At 47.0% G+C, this 19000-nt stretch overlaps 1 protein-coding gene across 2 annotated transcripts in view; it reads left to right on the forward strand.

The window, feature by feature from the left end:
* Positions 1-19000, forward strand: part of FLVCR2 (FLVCR heme transporter 2) — a 43777-nt gene continuing 24777 nt past the window's right edge. For both annotated transcript variants that reach the window (XM_052782763.1, XM_052782764.1), the window contains exons 1-3: positions 1-548; positions 14710-14851; positions 17259-17399. In XM_052782763.1, coding sequence (XP_052638723.1) covers positions 33-548; positions 14710-14851; positions 17259-17399 — 799 coding nt within the window. In that variant the 5' untranslated portion in view covers positions 1-32. The remainder of the gene's footprint in view (positions 549-14709; positions 14852-17258; positions 17400-19000) is intronic.

The following is a 19000-nucleotide window of genomic DNA, read 5'->3' on the forward strand; positions in this document are numbered from 1 at the left end:
CCGGGCCGAGCCGAGCGGCCCCCGCTGCCGGCATGGTGCAGCAGGAGCCTGCCGGGGCGCTGGGGCTGGTGGTGGCGGGGGAGGCCGCTGCTGCCGCTGCCACCGCCGAGGTGCGGCTGTCCCGGCGTCGCTGGGCCGTGGTGCTGCTCTTCAGCAGCTACTCCCTGTGCAACGCCTTCCAGTGGATCCAGTATGGCAGCATCAACAACGTCTTCGTGCGCTTCTACGGCGTGAGCGCCTTCGCCATCGACTGGCTCTCCATGAGCTACATGGTCACCTACATCCCTCTGCTCTTCCCCGTCGCCTGGCTGCTGGACAAGAGGGGCCTGCGCCTCATCGCCCTGGCCGGCTCGGTCCTCAACGCCCTGGGCGCCTGGGTGAAGCTGGGCAGCCTGAAGCCGCACCTCTTCCCCATCACCGTCCTGGGGCAGGTCATCTGCTCCCTGGCCCAGGTCTTCATCCTGGGCATGCCCTCGCGCATCGCCTCTGTCTGGTTTGGCCCCCGCGAGGTCTCCACTGCCTGCTCCATTGCTGTCTTTGGGAACCAGGTAATGGGCAGCTGTCCCCTGCCTGGCCGGGCACGTGGGGTGGGCTGTCACCTGCCTGGCCAGGGACTGGGAGTGCTAAGGGGGCAAACCAGGGAGGGGGAAGAGATGCACAGGGCCTGGAGGGCAGCAGCAGGGATAAGAGGCAGTTACACGAAATTCCCCCCTGGGAAATGCAGCTGGTACCTGGAGGGACGCAGCTGGGGTTAGGCTGTGGGCTGGTGGTGGTGGCAAAGGCAGGTGGGACCCAAGTCTACAAAGTTGGAGGCAGCGTGGGGGTTGGGTACAAGTCTGGCTTTGAGAGGTGTTTGGACTCGGGAGGCTTCTCCGCTGCCCTCCTACTCTCGCGTCTGCGAATCTCTAGTCCAGGGGTGTGATTCACTAGAACCATGGATGGGCTGGAGGGGAATGTGCAGTGCTGAGAAACGTGCTTTAGGCAGTGTCCTGCAAACCTCAGATCTGCAGTTGCATCTGGACTTGACACTGCAATATCCTCCTCCTGCTGACAACTAGATGGGACAAAGGAGATTAGCTGTATACTGAAAAAGGTACTTGCCACTGAGCCCTGGAGGAAAATGACTTTAGCACTTTCACACCTCTTAAAAGTAGGTACAGAGTTTCTACCAGCAGTTGCTTTGAAAAGAAACAAACCTTCCATCAAGCTAGGGCGAGGTAAGCTCCCGGAGCACTCTTGTAACAAGGTGGGTCAAGGAGGCCAGTGACCCACACTTCCTCAAGCTGTGACAGTCTTTTCTTGTAGTCAGCTAGTGCTCGGAGGAGATAAGTTTTTCCACAGCTTTGGAAGGATCAGGGAAGTAGCTTCTTGACCCTTGCACTGGAACACCCACTCATCCCTGTTGCATGAAGCAGATAGGCCAATACTGATGCAACACGGCATAAGCGAAGTGAGTGTGGCTCCGCAACACTGACACCAAGAAGAGGGAATCGGAACCTGGCATTAGCTGCTAGGCTGGACCTGTGTCCTTGCTTTGAGATCCAATGTACTCTGCTACACGTGACTCTGCACCCCCCTGGACCATCTTTGATTCAGCCTGTGGGTGGCTGCTATTCAGATTTGAATGGTTTGCAGTTCAGCTGGTTTCTAATGCATGGTTCTTCCTCACAGATAACTTTGTGTGCCGTGGGTTTGAGGTCTCCTTTCCCCACATTCCTGGGTTTCTGTATTTAGATACTCCTGAGGCAAAAAGAGTGAATGCTCAGAGAGGAACTGAAGTTTGTGGAACAGCACTAGGGAATTAAGGAGACTCTGGAAAGAGAAAACTTACTTATCTTTCTCTGAGTGAATCTAAGCTTTCCTCTTTGCTCTTATCATCCAGGCTAGTGGGCTGGTTTTTATGTGTTTTACATGAATCTTCAGAGTGGAAGGCATTTAACTTGGCATGAGCACTCTGCTGATTTAGGAGTAAATAAGTAACTGAGCATTTTGCTGTCAGACTTTTTTTAATTATTCAGGTGGAGTTACTCAACAATGTGTATAACAAATCCAAACAGTGTGGGTTTCAGCCTATGCTGTATGCGTGTGTGGTATCCTCATCGTCCTAAATAGAGGGGGTTAGTGTAACAGTTGTGAAAAGCAAACTTTGGCTATGCTTTTGGAGCTCCACACTGCTCTGGAGATTGAACTGACGTGGCAACGAGACCTCAGTTCAGTACATAGCCTTTGCTTTGTAAGCCCAGACTTTCCTTTTAGACAATTGGAGAAGTCAGAAATGGCAATGACTAAAGGCAGGGCATACTCCGTAGGAAGGACCTATTAATTCCCTTAATCAAGGGTCCTGAGGTGCATAATCACAGTGAATGAAAAGTAGCTATTTTGTTTACTGGTGATGGTGGGCAGGGGGAAGAAATAAAGACATCCTTTTTTCCTGACTCTGCAGTTAAAGACTGTGTGTTAGGGAGTGTTAGCAAAGGGTATAATACAGTGGGTTTGTAATTGCAGTATGCCAGCATGGCAAATTATTCCCTGTGCTCATTCCTCTACAACTGTATGGTTTTCCTTTCCTTGCCACGTCACTTAGTTACAGATCCTCAAGGTGGAAAACTCTGTCATGAGTTGTTAACATGACTATTATTATTGAATGCTAAACACTGATGTCCTTCTCCATCAAGAATTGCAACCAACTATGTGGAGGAGTGGGGCAGTGTCACTGCGGCTTTTTTTGATATACCTGCCCTCTTTCTGCTCCTACCCTCTCGGCCTTAGACAGCACTTAAGCAGCGCTGTCTTGAGGAGAGCCCTGCCTGCTGCTTCATTGAGGTCTGCCGGGGTGATGTCTGCTCAGGATGCTGCTGCTGCTTGCTGAGTGGTGGTAACCTTCAGTTTCAAAGTTAGCCCTGAAAAGTAAATCATTAAATCAGTCAGACTGGGTATTAAATATCTTTTAAAAAACAAACAAACAAACCCTAGTAGAGTATCAGATTCTCCTCCCTTGTTTCTGATCATGTGTTGGCTGTGCTATCTGAAGTGCAAAGAAGGGTTAGATTGAGCACTCTTGAATCAATGCTGGAGAGCTTCTAGAAGAGTGTGGACACCTGTGGAGGAGGTGATCACATTCCCTTATTTACCCACTGCTGGTTTTCATGACATTTTACTTTTCCCCATTTTAACAGGGAGATGCATAGGTTTTTCCATTCTTTTTCCCTGTCCCTGCAAATGCATGTATGGGGCTTGTCCCTGCAAATGCACGTATGGGGAGGTGTAGAATGGTGTTTATTTGCATGTTGGATACTTTGGCATTAAAATATTAGTGTTATTAAAATACTATTAGCATCTCATTGCTAAGGAAGCAGAAGTGTTTTGAAGAGTTCACTAATGTCCTTCAGATCTGTTTGAATATTGGGAGGAATTTGTCTGACATGCTTCTGAAATACAGCCATCAGGAGTAGCGTGCCTGCTACGTCATCAGCAGTGTCACTTGTGGAGGAGCTCAGTGCTGGATGTCTACGCTAAGTCCCATGGACAAGAGGTGGGCGGGAGAGAGTGGTTTGTGTAAGGCTGTGCTGGTTGCATTTTGGTGTATTGATTCATCAGCCCATTCCCTGTTTGGGGCTGTGGTTCAGACCTGACAGGTTGCAGCAAACAGGCTTCTGATTTCTATGTCGGAAGGAGACCGTCCCCTCATTCTCTCTGGTGACAGGACCACAGCAGGAAGAAATGCTCTCCTGAGATACTAGCATTTGCAGGTGTATGTGCTTTCTGGAGCAGCAGGCCTTGCCCCTTCCTTTAACATACTTGCTCTGCTGTCTTTTGGGGATGAGGAAACATGGTGCTGTGGCATGACAAAACTAACACAGTGGTGGGGATGTTTAGGTAATGAGTTAAATTCTCGTGGCTTTTTGAGATTTATAAGCTGGAGCGTGGTGGCCAGGTACCAGCTCTCTGCTTCAGCTGCCATGGCGTGTGCTGGATTGCTGTGCTTGGGCCACGCTTCTTCAGGCATGTTGGTTTTAGGCATATCTCTTACTGCTGTATCTTCCTGTTGTCACTTGATGGGCAAGGGACATGGGCAGCACGCAGACAAGTGTGTAACTGCGTTGCACAGGGGCAATGAAAGAACATTTGTGTTTGTGACTTTGTATTGCTTTGCCACAAATATTGTCACTTTTTTTGATTGAAATAGACCTTGTTCCTGGCTCTTGCCATTCTGATGAAGAGAAAAAAACAGCTGATGGGCTTGAGAGTAAGGATGCGGGCGTGTTAGACAACGTTTCTGCTGTAATTTTGCCTCGTCATTTTTTAGCAAGGGTTGATAAAAGGTGTTGATGTGGTTTGGGAGAAAAGAAAATTTCAGCTTTGCATTAATCTCTGCCTCTGGGGAAAAATGATGCAGCACCTTGCTGATCTTTAGGTGGGGTGTCTCCTTGTGCTGATGCAGCTGGCATGTGACTTCAAAGATTTAGGGCTTCTGTAACAGAAATGGTCTGAGGCAGAGCTTTTAGGTGCTATTTGCAGACTGCTGGGAGTGCCAGTCTAGGGTGGACACATATTTAGCTAACGGTTGCAAGAGCATTCCAGACGCCTTTAGAAGGCCTTGAACAGAATAAACAAGACGACAAAAAAAGAAAGATACCAATTAGAAGAACACAGGTGCGCATTCCATGATAAAGGGAACTTGGCACAAAGAACTTCAATTTGGCAGTTTATCTTGACCAATCAGACTGAGACAAGTTTTGCATGTTTTAGTTGGTATAACCAATTATGTCCTATGTTTATGCGCGTGTACAGAGTTGATATAACCAATCATTAAGTGTAACTAGGCGCGTGGACAGCACGTGAATAATGTGTGTAACCAATAGTAAAATAGCTAAACGCATGTACGGATGTAACCAATGTATAAAAATGATGTCTGATGCTCTAGTAAAGGGTCTTCAACTATGATCATATTGATCTGTCGTTGAGTCCATTACTATGCTCCCGCAGTCTAGCAGTGATTAGGTGATAGCTTTTGAAGTGGACAAACTGGATGATAAGCTGTGAATGAAATTCAGGCAAATGCTCGCTCTCTCTCCTGGTAGGTCCTTTCCTCTTGTTCTGAATTGGGGGAAAGAGTCTGCATGAGGTAGTGGGTGGGTGGGTGGGTGGGTGTTGCCAAATAATTGGGTCTACAACATCTGAATGGCTATTGCTTTTGTGCTGGTGAGCCTGCAGCACTGTTTGTGCTGAGCATGTGCTGCTGTTTGATGCCTCGCTGCTAACTCTGTTCTGTACCTTTTGCCCTTCAGCGAAGGCAGCATCTGAAAGTCTAAGTGTTGTGAAAATGGAGCACATCCTGTGGAATTCCTGTCTTCAGGTGGACTTCTAGATCTCTCTGGCTGTTCTGTCCCTACTGGAGGCTCCCCATCTCTTCAGATGAGATTTGATCCCTGTTAGAAATAGGGGCAGGTGGTGGTCTGCCTCACATCCCTCTGTAGCGTGGCCCTGTATCTCCCAGGGTTTTAGCTATTAGAATAGAGAAGATTTTAGCAAGGAACCAAGAGGACCTGGTAGTCACAGTGGTTAATGGTTGACGTTCTCCAGCCCTGGCTCCTTTCTCCCCCTGTAAAAAAGGGCAGGGTGGGTCAGAGCACTTGGATCACAAGGAGTGCAATGTGGCCAACTCTCCGAGGTCCTGGATGTGGCTCAGTGTGGGAGGGCGTGCTGACCAAATAGCAATGTGGCTTTCCCAGGAATGCGTAAGTTTATATAAATGGACACTAGAGCCTGAAATGAACTTTTTCTACCCACTTCATCTGGTGGTCCCTTCCCAGCCATGCACCAAAGGCAGCCGCCCCTTCTCCCTCACAGAAGCAGTTGGCTTTTGGGTTATCATCTGTGGAAGCTGCATGGGAGTTAAATGAATGACTGCAGTGTTTTTGCTGGGAGAGGCTGCCCTATGGCACCCTAAGCACTTGCCCTGCAGGATCCCCCACGGCTGGCTATGTTAGGTGACTGTAGTAGGTCCTTGACCAAAGTATTATATCCTGACTGCAGATTCCAGCAGCTGCTGAGGTAGCTGTCAGAGCTGAAACCCCTCTTCTGCTTTACTCTCTCTTACCTACTGCTGTTTTGCTGTGTTGTGTTTCTTTCCCATTAAACTGGGGGAAGGTGCATTCAAGGCTGGGAGGCCCTGAATGACTTGCATAGAGAAGTAGTCTTCATCATACAGCATTGCATCATATTAAGCAGCATGAGATGATGCCACAGAAGCAGAAGTGTGATGAGGAAGGGTATTTGCTTTGCTTCCAGAAGAGCTTTGGTTGTGCAAGTACAGTTTGAAAAAATACATTATCTCCCTCATCAGTGGGAGAGTAAAAAAGAGCCTAAGCCCTATCTTATCTTGTCACAAGGCCTGGATTACAGTTTTTCCTTTCACAACTTGCATCCTTTCTGCTTCTTAAAACACTGCAAGAAAGGTGACTAAGCTGTGGTTTGCAAATGTTCACATATGTTGACTTCCTGACTATCTGGATTTCAACAGACTCCTTTAGTTTTGCTGTCAGTGGTATGGAAGAAGCATATTCTGGACAGCAATCCAGACAAAAGTATACTGGGTAGGAACTGGCAGCTTCTGATTTACACAGCTCTTCAGCTGGGTATTTTCAATTCTACTGTAGCCTTTTGTATAGAAAGGCAGTTGGGACCTGTGCTGATAGTAAAGGATTGGGAAGCCAATGTGCAGTAGGAGTCACAGGGTGTGAGAAGGGGGTGGCTGTCTGCTCTCTGCAGATTGCGATACATGAACTGTAGGGTCAGAAAGTTTAGCTGCTCCTGTGAAAGGTCATGGTGATAGCATGGGAGGCACCTGTAGTTAGAAAAGGAGGGAGCACCGCAAGGCAGAGCTTTGACACACAGACAAAAGTAGAGGAAGAGGCTGCATTGTCCTGGGCTTTGTAAAGGTACCTCCTCAAAGTGGTTCCCTGGGTGAATGGAGATGCAGGTCTGATGCATTTAGTTATGTTGGCAGAACTGTTGGAGAGGCATCTGATATGGGTCCTGTGTGTATTGAGCTTGGTTCAAAGTTCCCCTCTCTCATACGTGTAAAAGCGATGTAGTGAGAAGGAGAGCCTTTCTGTTCCCCTTCATAAGGGCTTTCCTACTGCAACAAGAGGCGCATTGTTCAGATCCAGCAAACTGCAACTTCCCCCTCCTCTCACCTGTCAGATGTGTCCTTTTGCCACTACCAGTTACATTCTGCATCTTTGCACTGGTTTGCACTACTAGTGTGGGCCACATGACATCCTGATCTAGTCTCATCTGTTACTGAACAGCACGGATGTTGCTGTACTTGCCTTGTGTGTTTTGTCTGTAAGATTTTTGGAGAGACAATCTATTGTTGTGGTTGTTATCGGAGATGGAGGTTTCTAGAAGAACAACAGTTGCTGTGTGCAGGCTTGCTTTGTTGACTTTGCACCAAGAACCTTGGCTTCCTTGGTGATAATATTGTTGGGTCAGTTATCATTCATTTGGGAAATCTCACAAGATTTAAGTTCTCAGTATCTGAAGCCACTTGTATTAGAATGAAGTATAATTAAAAAAAAACCCCAAACCAAATCCAGAAACCCAAAACCATTTCTACTGTTGTGTCTGGGGAAGAACATCTTGAAAATGTGAAGCTCTACAGGCTTAAACATATGTGTCAGAAAACAGGTAAATCAGTGTGTACTGCGGGACTGACTTGTTAAAACAATTGAAGTATGAGTCATTTTATTCCAAAGCCTGGTAGTCCCTCTGGTTTTCTAGAGGATTCCTCATCTCCATGTTCCTTGGTTGATGTAGATGTTAAGCATTAGAGGTAGTGCTGTGCATTGCAAGTAAATGGTTCAAGACTGGTACTGCGTGTCCCCAGCAGTTACACGGATCTTTCCTGCTCCCCTGCTTTTGGAGGCAGTGGAGGACGCTCCGTTAGAAATGGAGGGGTGGCCCTGGAGGGAACTGGGCTGTTGTGACCCTCAGAAGGCTTCTGGCAGTGGCATTGTGTGGGTGGCTCAGTGTAGGGCTGCCAGGAGGGAAGTCTTTGGCACAGATGAAGTGTTTGTTTTATTCACGCTTTAAAACATTGCATTTGATAGAGTTTCACAAACATCTCTCAATGAGAGGTCTGCAGTGGGTAGTTAGATTCTGCTATTTCTGTTCTCCAGGCTGATCTGAGGTGTGGGTGAAAGATCGATGCCCAGATCAAAATGAGTGTGGGCCCTGTTAAAAGTCACTCTTCTGGGAGTGGAAAGGTACAGTAGCTTGAGTGGTGTGTTGACAAATGCAACGAGCTCTCTTTGCTGAGAGCAGGTGAAGGCCTTAATTTTTTTTTGTTTTGTTTTGTTTCCCAAAAGCCTTTCCTTTGGAAAGGTACAATGCATCAGAACAGAGGATCATCTGGCCTAGGTCAGGCCAAATTTGTAAGGCAGCCCCAGGCCAGTCAGCCTTTGCTAAGGGAAAGACAGTAAAAAAAGGAATGTGTCCTCCTAACTCTCCAAAGTCTTGGCTTGGGAACTTGCTGAGATTGTATTGAAATCATAATGTCTGAAAAGCCTGTTGTATTGGTGTTTATCAACATGTAAACTTCAATCTTTTGATTGATTGTTACAGTTTCTGCCCATTTGGCCAAACCATCAGGCTGCTGGCCCTGAGGTTTTCTGGGACTCCTGCCTGTGCCAGGCCTCTTAAAAATTCACATAGCTTTTCCCTTCCTCCATTCCTGATTTGAGTATTTGGTAACAGAGCAGAGTTAAAAGTTTGGTGTGTTTGTGTGCGAGTAGTGTGGGTTTTCTGTTGACTTGTTCTTTTGAACTCCTGGATGAATACCATCTGGTCCTGACACTTCATAGAAGAAATCAGTTGAAATAAATTGATTAAGGTCTTCCAGTGATAATGCCTTAGGTTTTTGCCATGTGAAGAGGTTCTGTTGATGTGGAGACCTCCCATAAATATTATTTTGTGAACACTGGTGCAAGACTTCATTTAGTTCTCCCTCTTTCTCAGATGTTCTTCTTCCACAGTGATCATCTTTTGGTCCTACAGACTTTCTGGTGGGCTTCCTGATTTTGCTGTGTTTGAAGAGTTTTGGCTTAGTTTGTAAAGTTGTTCCAGAGTCTTTTTTGGCCTACTTGTGGTCTTACTTTAGCTTGGTCTAGTTTGCCGTCTTTTTTTCTTTGCTTGAAGGAATAATGTCCAGTTTTTGCGTTGGGTGGTGGTTGGTTTTTTTGGTTTGGTGTGGTGTGTTTTTTTTTTTAACTTACTTAACTGTGGTTCCTTTATTCTGTTCTAAAATATTTTGCTAATATTCTCTAGGCTTACACTGAGCCTCTGATGTGGTGTCTTTACACAGTCTTCGTGCCACTTGCAAGCATTTAATTTCTTGGCTTTTCTTTTTAATTTCCTTTTAACAAGCTTCTTTCCTTTTAGGCAGCTTTTGCGAGTTAAATATTGCCATAGTGCTTTGGAGGGTGGGTTTTATTTTGTTGCTGCTGCAAGGAAGCTGAATTTGAGTGCAGTGCAGAACCGTTCTGTAATATTGATTGTGGTCACACTGTGCTGCTCTAGGTCTAAATCACAAATTGTGCTGCCTCGTATAGGTTCTCCTTAGAAAAGAGTATTTATGGAATCAAAAAATGCAGTCTCTGCATCATCCCTGACATGACATTTATTTAGTCTGCAAGGGCATTGTCGAAATTTCTCACTGTTGTATTTTTTTCTGCCTTTGCAGCATCTCTCTCTTTCTGTCTTTTAACACTTTAATTGACCTTCTGGGTTTGGTGGTCTCCTCTGTCAATATTTGTGCTTACTTACGGAATTTTATAGGGCGACTTTTTTCCCGTTGCTGACTTTTAGTTTTCTTTAAGGTGGAGACCTACTCCTCCATTAATCATTCAATTTTTATGCTGATACCGCACTGATTAACTTCCTTCAGCAGACTTAGTATACAGACAGCTAAACTTAAATTAGACATCCCATTTTCCATTTCAGGACTTCAGGTACATTTATACCATCTTATTAGCCATCAGCTCTTGGTTTTATTGCCTGTTCTTGTATACACTTGAATCTTGAATATGATGTTGTTGTTGGGACTGGTCAACTGGTCAAAAGGGGAATCTTCTATCCTTTACCAGTCTTTAAAGAATAAGTCATCTGAACAGTGCACTCTGCTGTAGTTGTTGACTTCCCTCGTATTCTGTTTAAAAATTACCCCAAAGCCTTCTTAAAATAAAGTGCCAGCAGCCCAGTTCCTGAGGAGAGATTTCAGAAATCAGGACAGTGTTGTGTGTTTTGGGTGTGAATGATGTGCCAAATTTTGGGAATTAGAGCCTATCTATATAGGTCTTGGAGACCTTTCTGCCTGTACAAAGGTTGGAGATGCTAATTTGTATGCTGGTGAGAGGGACTACACTATGAACCCTAATGACTGATGGTCTCTGTAAGGAGGGTAGCACAGACTGTTGCAGAACCAACCTTGTTTTTAAATTGCTTTATTTTCCCAGCCCTGATGTAAGAGGTGTGGAGAAGGGAGAAAAGTTATTTTTCCCTTGCTAAGGCATCTTTAAATTTTCCCGTTAACTGGTTACAGTGTTGTCTGTTGGGCTGATGGTGATGCGGGCACTGGCTTGCTGAGAACCAGGCTAAAAATCTCCTTGTGAAAGGTCAAGTATGTGCTGTATAGTACTCATTGTGTTGTTGAGAGCTTGTCTTTGTTGCTAAAAATGGTATGAATAAGCCAGGGTCTGTGAGTATCCTCCAGGAAATCTTCAGTTTTAGTCAAGTCAAGGGGCCTCATCTTCACAGGAGTAGTACCATCAGTTGCTCTGAAATAGCAATAGGAGCTACATTTTACATGATTGCTGGGATTTTTTTTCCTCTTTACCACCTAGTCCTTCGCAAAGGTTTAACAAACTCCTAATGGATAAAAGTGGTTCCTTTTTTGGGAGCAGAAGAGAGAGGACAAAACATCCATCTACATTTAGAAAAATTGTTTAGGTCTTCTGAAAAGACAACAGCAGTGTCCAAGAAAGCTGAGTAAGTCTGTGTCCCATTGGGTAAGTGATGACTATAGGACTTCCTAGTAAAGTATTTCTGAACAATTTGCGAAACAGATTCTCAATACCCTCTCTGCTAGGTACATCAGATAGATCCTTTTTCAGGAAGGAGAAGCTAGAGGGAGACCTGAAAAGAGTGAATCTTGACTGTGGTCCTGGAGAAACTTATGTCAGAGGTCAGAATAAAGCATGGATCTCTCCTCCTTTCCTGTTCTTGTTTTGCTATGGTTCAGCAGCTCGTGATTGCAGCTCATTCAGTAGCATGTGATTGCAGAGAGCAGGAAGCCAAGAAGCACCTAGCGCAGGAATCCAGCCCAGTTCTTCCAAGAATGAAATGGTGATAAGACAAAGGATCAATTTCCAGGCAGGTGTTTATAGACCTTATTTGGTAAAGGGTGGAGGGGCACACATGAGACCTGATATGTAAGAGCTAGTAGGACTCTTCCCTCAAATGGAAAGGAGCAATGTTGAGAGTCTTTTCCTTGAAGCCTGAACCCTTGGGAATGCTAAGGAGTGAAGCCCAGTGTGGCTGTGTCCTGGGCTGAGCAGGCACGCCAGAGCCACAGGCCTGCACTTTGGCCGCAAGCAGGGCAAAATAAATGTGCTGCAGAGACGAACAGGCTTCTGCCCTCTAGGAACGATCTCTGAGCATCTGTTTGGTGCACTTGCCTTTTCTGTGCACTCTTCTGTGCAGCTGCAGGCTTGTTTCCCTTGTGTAGGGAAGGGGGAGGTGTGCAATTTAATAAAGATCAGAGGTTCAAGCCTCTAAGCCAGCTGATAGTTGTGCTCGCTGTTAGTCTCAGGGGTTAGCGGGCAGTGCAGAGGAGGAGAGCAGACCTGACTCACTGTGACGAGAGGCTGGGGATAGGCCATGTCTGAACAAAGTTGAGCTCTGGCAAGTTTAGTCCTGTGTCAGAGATTGCCTGTGCTGGGTGGGTGTTAGGAATGTTTAACCTTCCTAATGGTCTCTTAATTTTCCTCCTAAGCTCTTTCAGTCCTTGACTTGCTATCTGGGACAGCACAACCTGTGTCTGTCTTCAGTCCTTTTGACCAACACCTGAATGTTCTCATTCCTGACAGTGCCCTGAAGCAGTGGGGCACACCTGTAATCTCTTGGTGACTCATCCCACCAGCTCCCTGTGATGTCCCAGCACCAAGAAATGAACTCTGGCACAGATGCCTGTTGCTGATCCTGACCCAGGCTATTTGAGGTTCCAGTGGAGTGCATTGTTTGACACAGCAGAAGTTTGGCCAGACATGGTTGAAAGTTACTTGTTTGTAAGCTAAATAGGGTGTCTGAACCTAGCAGATAGCTCTGTTTGAAACATAAGCATTCTTCCTGTCTCAGAAATCCCCCAGCTGGATGGAGGAGGAGGGAGTTTGTAGAGAGTTTTCTGGGTCTGGATGGCACAAGCTGATTTTTATCCCAACTACCAGATATAGCACCTGAAATGTATTTGTTCTGTGATCTTGATCCTGGCCCATGAGTGGGTCTTCCAAAATGAGTTCATCAGCATCCCAGAAACATGGAGATGTGACAGAGAAAGCATGCAGAAAGCACAAGGAGTTTTTGCTAGAAGGCAGCCCAGGCAACGTGTCTGAGCTCATGCCTGGGTTACAGGGCTCCTGGGTCGTTCTGCTCTGTATGCTGTCATGCTTGGATGTGGTTTATGAGCACCATAGTCCTTGCCTTTCTTAGTCCTTGCTTTCCATACTTATAGACTCTTTCTAGGGACTATGAAGACATTGAGCACTGCAGAATCCTTCTGTAGGGCAGCAGTTGGCTAGTGGTGCTGTCTTCCTGCTGTTCATTCATCAGTGAGGCATAAAACACTATCCTCTCCAGCCAATTATCCTGGGACAACGGGTCATGGTGATGCTAATTGATTCCTATTGATCCATTGTTTCCTATAAGGAAACGGTAAATGCAACGGGCTTAATTTGACTGTATCCTCATCTCCATGTTTTGCATACTCCTGCCTCAGTGTGATGAGGGCAGTGGCTCTATAGAGGCCGTATTGGTGTAGAATAAATAACCACTGGGGGTGGGATTTTTTTTATGCTGCTAGTCTGTATTGGTTCAGCTAGCACTGTTCTGGTACTGTTAGCACTTTTCTGTCTCCAGGCAAATGGTACAAGCCTGCAAAAGAGATTGGAAATCTCTGTTTCAAGCAAGGATGAGAATGGCTGCATGGCCACCTGGCATGTCTCTTTCTTGGGTGCTTTCTCACTCCTTCCATCTACTGGAGGCTCTTGTGTGTGCCTTGTCACTGTCCACAACAGCAAACACAGGCTTAAATCAGGAAATAGCAAAAATGAGGGTTTGCTAAACAGAACATTGCTTTTGCCCCAAATGGGTGGGTGTGCAGAGCCTTGAGAGCAAGCAAGAGCTGAGCTTGAGCATGGCTCTTTTTCTGATGTCTGAGAGGCCTGCAGGTACTGGGAAGGGCCAGGGGAACAGGTAAACACACAGTGCTTAGGAACCAAACGGTGATTGAAATGCAGCCACAAACAGTGAAACACAAAGGGGGGGAAAAGTGGCTTTCGTAGGCTCCTCTTGTGTTTAGAGTGCTCATGAATGTGCTGAGTGCACTTTGGTTCCCACTTTATGAAAAGAAGAGTGTGCTCCTAAGCACCAAAGCAGTTATTTCTTCTCTTCTCTCTCCCATTTGAGGGTGGCACTGAAAGTCTGTGCCACTGTCAGTCCCACTTACCAGTTTGGCAAAGCCTGTGCTGCTACAGCTTGTTGCTGTCCTGGAGAAATAGCTGTGGAGTTAAAAGCCCTAATATCCTCACTAAAATGTGTGCTGCCACTGCAGGAGCTCCTCAGCTGGACATGTGGGGCCCTTGGCACAGTAAAGGCCAGTGATGCAGGGGTTTCTTCTTGCAGCCCTTCATAGCCAAGCATTTTATCCAGGGGCAGTTGCCAAGCCCCATCACACAACCTCAATGTTTAGGATATGTGCTGTCAGCACTTCCTTCACTCTCAACCTTGATGTTTTTCTAGGTTCTCCTAGCAGTCATAGGGTGAGCCTTGTCTTGGGAGGGGGCTCAATAGGAAACAGTGTCATAAAGTGGCTGAGCCAGATTAATATCTCGCTCATTAGGAGTGGGCAGGTTTCTGTCTCGGCCCTTGCGCTTGTCTGGCTGGAAAATAAATTGGTTCAACTCATTAACCCAGCAAAGAATTGTGGTGGGTTTTGACAGTTTGTTTTCTGCCATTTTTAATGAGCAAGATTGGATTACCAGGTGATCAGGCCAGCACCAGAGCAGGTGCAAGATGAGGAGTGGGATGTGTGCGTGGACAGGAACATACATGCATGGGGGAGGACAAGGGAAGCAAGACCTCCACTTAGATGGAGGCAGGTGTTTATTCTGCTCAATTCTATTGTAATACCTTGCCTTGAATATCCTGACAGTTGTGAGTGCAATGGGGGGACCTCTCTTATGGTCTAATTGCAATGGGTAGCTGGCTTTTATCTCTTAATTGTTGGGTGGTAAAGAAGATTTTCACCTTAGTTGTGAAATTGGATTAGGCTCAGTTAGCCCTTACTGGGCATCAGGGGGCTTAGCTGTGGGGTGGTGGCAGTGTTGGGGTTCCATGTCACACCTCTGTGTGTCCCTTCTCTCTCCTGCTTAGCTCGGCATTGCTGTGGGCTTTCTGGTCCCTCCAGTTCTGGTTCCCAATGTGGAGGATGTGGAGAAGCTGGCCTACCATATCAGCATCATGTTCTTTGCAACTGCAGGCGTGGCAACAGCCCTATTCATCCTGGTTGTCATAGGTAAGGAGGTGGGAGCGTACACAGGTGGGACTGAGAAGATCAGCCTCTGTGTGTGAGGGGCCTGTGTGCTAGGAAATGGGCCAGGGAGGTCATCTGGGGATGTGTCCTAGCACGCAGCTGACAGGGTCATGCAATACCATATTGTGCTGCTTCAAGCCCTTGATGAACAGCACATGTAGAGGGGTGTACAAGAGGTTGTGAGTGAGCCTGCCAAATTGTTCATTTCATTCTTTGATTGCCTGCGTAATAAAACCCTGGCATGAGTAAGTCCTTTAAAAGCCAACAGAAATCTTCTAAGGTTCACAGTCATCTTACCTGCAAACAGGGTGCTGGGCCTTGGATTATGCCTTGGACCTGACTATCTCTTAAGGGTAGGGAGAAAGAGGCAGGTTATATGGCATCACAGGAACAAGGTGTTCCCAGGAAAAAAAAAGGTAACCAGTTACGAGTGGAGAGAAGGAAGCATTAAGGACAGTAGCAGGACACCAGAGGTGCAATTCGCCTGCTTAACATGTGAAGTGGAAGCCAGATCTTTAGCATGAAAGATTGGCAGGCTCATTGGAGAGCAGAGCTTGTCTGCTGAACTCCATGTAATTTTTTTTTTATAGGCTTCTCTTGCCAGCTTCTTCATGTTGCCTGGTGGCTGAATCACATGTAGACTTTAAAGAATCTGGGGCAGGGAATAGACAAGGTACAAAAATGGCTGTCTAGCACCTGGTAAAGCAGTATCACTTGCGACTGGGATTTCTGGATGCTACTTTAATGCTAGTTAGGGACAGCAGATGGCTTTGCCAGCCTAAGAAGTGCTGGGACTGAAATAAAACCTGGCATAGGTCATTGCTCCCTAGGCACTGGGCGCTGCAGGGCTCCAGGCCACCTTTGCCAGCTGGCTTTTCCCATTCCACTTTTGCATTTGTAACTCCATGCAACACTGTCACAGCTGGCTGGCCACCCTCCTGGAGACAAAGCCATTATTAGTTCTGAGAACTCTTTTGTTGCTGCCAGACACCGCCTACACAAAAAGCTAATTGACAGCAAGGTGTTTCCCCAGTGGCAGGCGTTATTGTTGGAGAAACCCTCTTCATTCCTGGTCCTGGATAAGTTCATTGTATTGGTTTTGTGTGGCAAGGTTTTGGTAGCGGGGGGGGGTTACAGGGGTGGCTTCTGTAAGAAGCTGCTGGAAGCTTCCCCTGTGTTCGAGAGAGCCCATACCAGCCGGCTCTAAGATGGACTCACTGCCGGCCAAGGCCGAGCCAATCAGCGATAGTGGTAACGCCTCTGTGATAACATTTTTAAGAAGGAAAAAAAGTTGGGACGGAGGTATTCGGCAGCCAGAGAGAGGAGTGAGAACATGTAAGAGAAACAACCCTGCGGACACCAAGGTCAGTGAAGAAGGAGGGGGAGGAGATGCTCCAGGCGCCGGAGCAGAGATTCCCCTGCAGCCCGTGGTGAAGACCATGGTGAGGCAGGCTGTCCCCCTGTAGTCCATGGAGGTCCACGGTGGAGCAGATATCCACCTGCAGCCCGTGGAGGACCCCACGCCGGAGCAGGTGGGTTCCCGAAGGAGGCTGTGACCCCGTGGGAACCCCGCGCTGGAGCAGGCTCCTGGCAGGACCTGCGGATCTGTGGAGAGAGGAGCCCACGGAGCAGGTTTTGTGGCAGGACTTGTGACCCCGTGGGGGGCCCACGCTGGAGCAGTCTGTGCCTGAAGGACTGCACACCGTGGAAAGGACCCATGCTGAAGCAGTTTGTGAAGAACTGCAGCCCGTGGGAAGGACCCACGTCAGAGAAGTTCGTGGAGGACTGTCTCCCGTGGGTGGGACCCCACGCTGGAGCAGGGGAAGAGTGTGATGAGTCCTCCCCCTGAGGAGGATGAAGCGGCAGAAAATAACGTGTGATGAACTGACCGTAAACCCCATCCCCGTCCCCCTGTGCTGCTGGGGGGTTGGTAGAGAATCCGGGAGTGAAGTTGTGCCCGGGAAGAAGGGAGGGGTGGAGGGAAGGTGTTCTGAGATTTGGTTTTATTTCTCATTACCCTACTCCGGTTGATTTGTAATAAATCAAGTTAATTTTCCCCAAACTGAGTCTGTTTTGCCTGTGACGGTAATTGGTGAGTGATCTCTCCTATCCTTATCTCGACCCACAAGCTCTTTGTTATATTTTCTCTCCCCTGTCCAGCTGAGAAGGAGGGGGAGTGATAGAACGGCTCTGGTGGGCACCTGGCGTCCAGCCAGGGTTAACCCATCACATTCATGCATGGAGATCAAAGCTTAAGGACGATGGTGTGTTTTGTACACTTGGTTTTACTAGCCCCTCTGCTGTCCCTCAAATGGCTCTACCCACAGTGTGTGCTCAGGCTCCCTGATTGCACCATTTACAAACAGGTGAATTTTGTATCTGGTTTCAGTCTTTAAGGAGAAGCCCACATACCCTCCGAGCCGAGCTCAGGCCTTGATCCGGTCAAGACCAACAGAGGAGTATTCCTACGTGCAATCAATCCTCTGTCTGCTCCGCAATGGCAACTTTTTGCTGCTTATGGTCACTTACGGTAAGGTCTGGCCTTTCCTCTCTGCAGTTATCACTGCTAGACATGCTTAGCTCCTCCTTCCCTCTCCGTGCTCTGCTGGGGCAGTAACTAGCCTGAGTTTTTCTAGGAGAGTATAAGGATAGCTGTGCTGCCACAGACTAGGAGTCCTTCTAGCCCAGTAATCTCCAGCAGTGGTTAGAAGCAAATGCCTAGGGAAGAACAAAAGCAAGGGAAGCACACAGAGGATAATACGCCTCCACTACTGTTCTCCCAGTCTTTGACTGTTTTCTGTTCAGGGGATTTCCTTATCCTGTTGTCTTTTTTTCTAGTCAGTTAGTTACCTGCAATGAACTAATCTAAGTGCTTACCTAAGAAATACATGGAGCTGTGTCTGAGTGCGAGTCACAGCACTGAGTGAAAGTAATTTCCCAAGCAAGGGTATGGCTGCCAGGCATCCCAGTGGAGGTCATGTGGAGCATGTAGAGGTACAGGCTGTGTCACTTCCTTGGCAGTCCCTATGAAGCAAACGGAAGAAAGAATTGGAGAACATCTTATTTTGCCATCTGTCCTTGCACACTGGGTTTGCTGCTTGCTTCTCTTTAGCCGTCTTGGTCTGTTTCTCTGAGGGCAGTGTGATGTGTTGAATCTGTTCTGATGCTGAATTGTCATATGGAAAAGTATTTTCCTCTTTAGCAGAAAGGCCATTGCGGTCTATGCCTGGCTGCATAATAGGATATACTGTAGCCAGCTAGTCGGCAGGGAGTTCTGTCCTCACTTCCTACCAGCTTGCTGTGGAAGCTCCTCAAGGGGGAAAGTTAAATAGTGCTGGAAGTTCTGCAGTTCTGCCAGCAGCTGTGCCTAAAGGACCTGGTAGATAAGTAGCCAGGTTGGAGAGAGTGAGATGGTGGCTTTGTACCTGCTGAGGGTGCTAACAGTCTTTGGAGTTGTTGAAATCTCTTCTCCCTTCTCAGTCCAGTAGTCTTCTAGAAATGCCCCTCTTGGATCGCCCTTAAGCTCTGCTGGTTTGCATTGCAGCTGCTAGTTTGGGTTTGGTGTTTTTTGGTTTTTTTTTTTTTTTATGGTACATGATGTTCTCTCAGAAAGTGGAGACAGAAAAAACTGTCAGGCAGACTGTGTCTAAAAGTTGGATTATGTTATCTGCTCAGTTTGCACTTACCCTTCTGGGAGAAGAAAGTGGAAAGCATTTGTTCTAATACGTGTGAACAAGTTGTAGAGGAGAGAGGAGGGCTCTCAGTACGAAGAGCATCTTTAGAATCTGACCTGCCTGGGATAATTCCCTTCTGGCAGTCAGAAACAATGTGGAAAGGCTGTTCAGAGGCTCATAATTATGTCTCTCTTCCTACTGGTCTGCGCATTTATTCTGTTGCTCTTTGTGTCAGCCTCATGTCAATCTCCAGCTTGACTTGAGATGGTGACTGTTACTCAGAGAGGGAACTATGCAGTGAAACTTTTTTTTTTTTTTAGCTAGTCTGGCTTTACAATGGGGACACTTTTTCCTACTCAAGTCAAAAGTTATGTTGGCCAAGATTTAAGACATCTGCAGCCACATGAGTGCAACAGAGTCATCCTCCTTAGCTAACACAAAGATAACCTGCAGCCTC

This window comes from Harpia harpyja, chromosome 3 (genome assembly GCF_026419915.1).
Source record: "Harpia harpyja isolate bHarHar1 chromosome 3, bHarHar1 primary haplotype, whole genome shotgun sequence".
In the NCBI taxonomy this organism is placed as follows: domain Eukaryota; kingdom Metazoa; phylum Chordata; class Aves; order Accipitriformes; family Accipitridae; genus Harpia; species Harpia harpyja.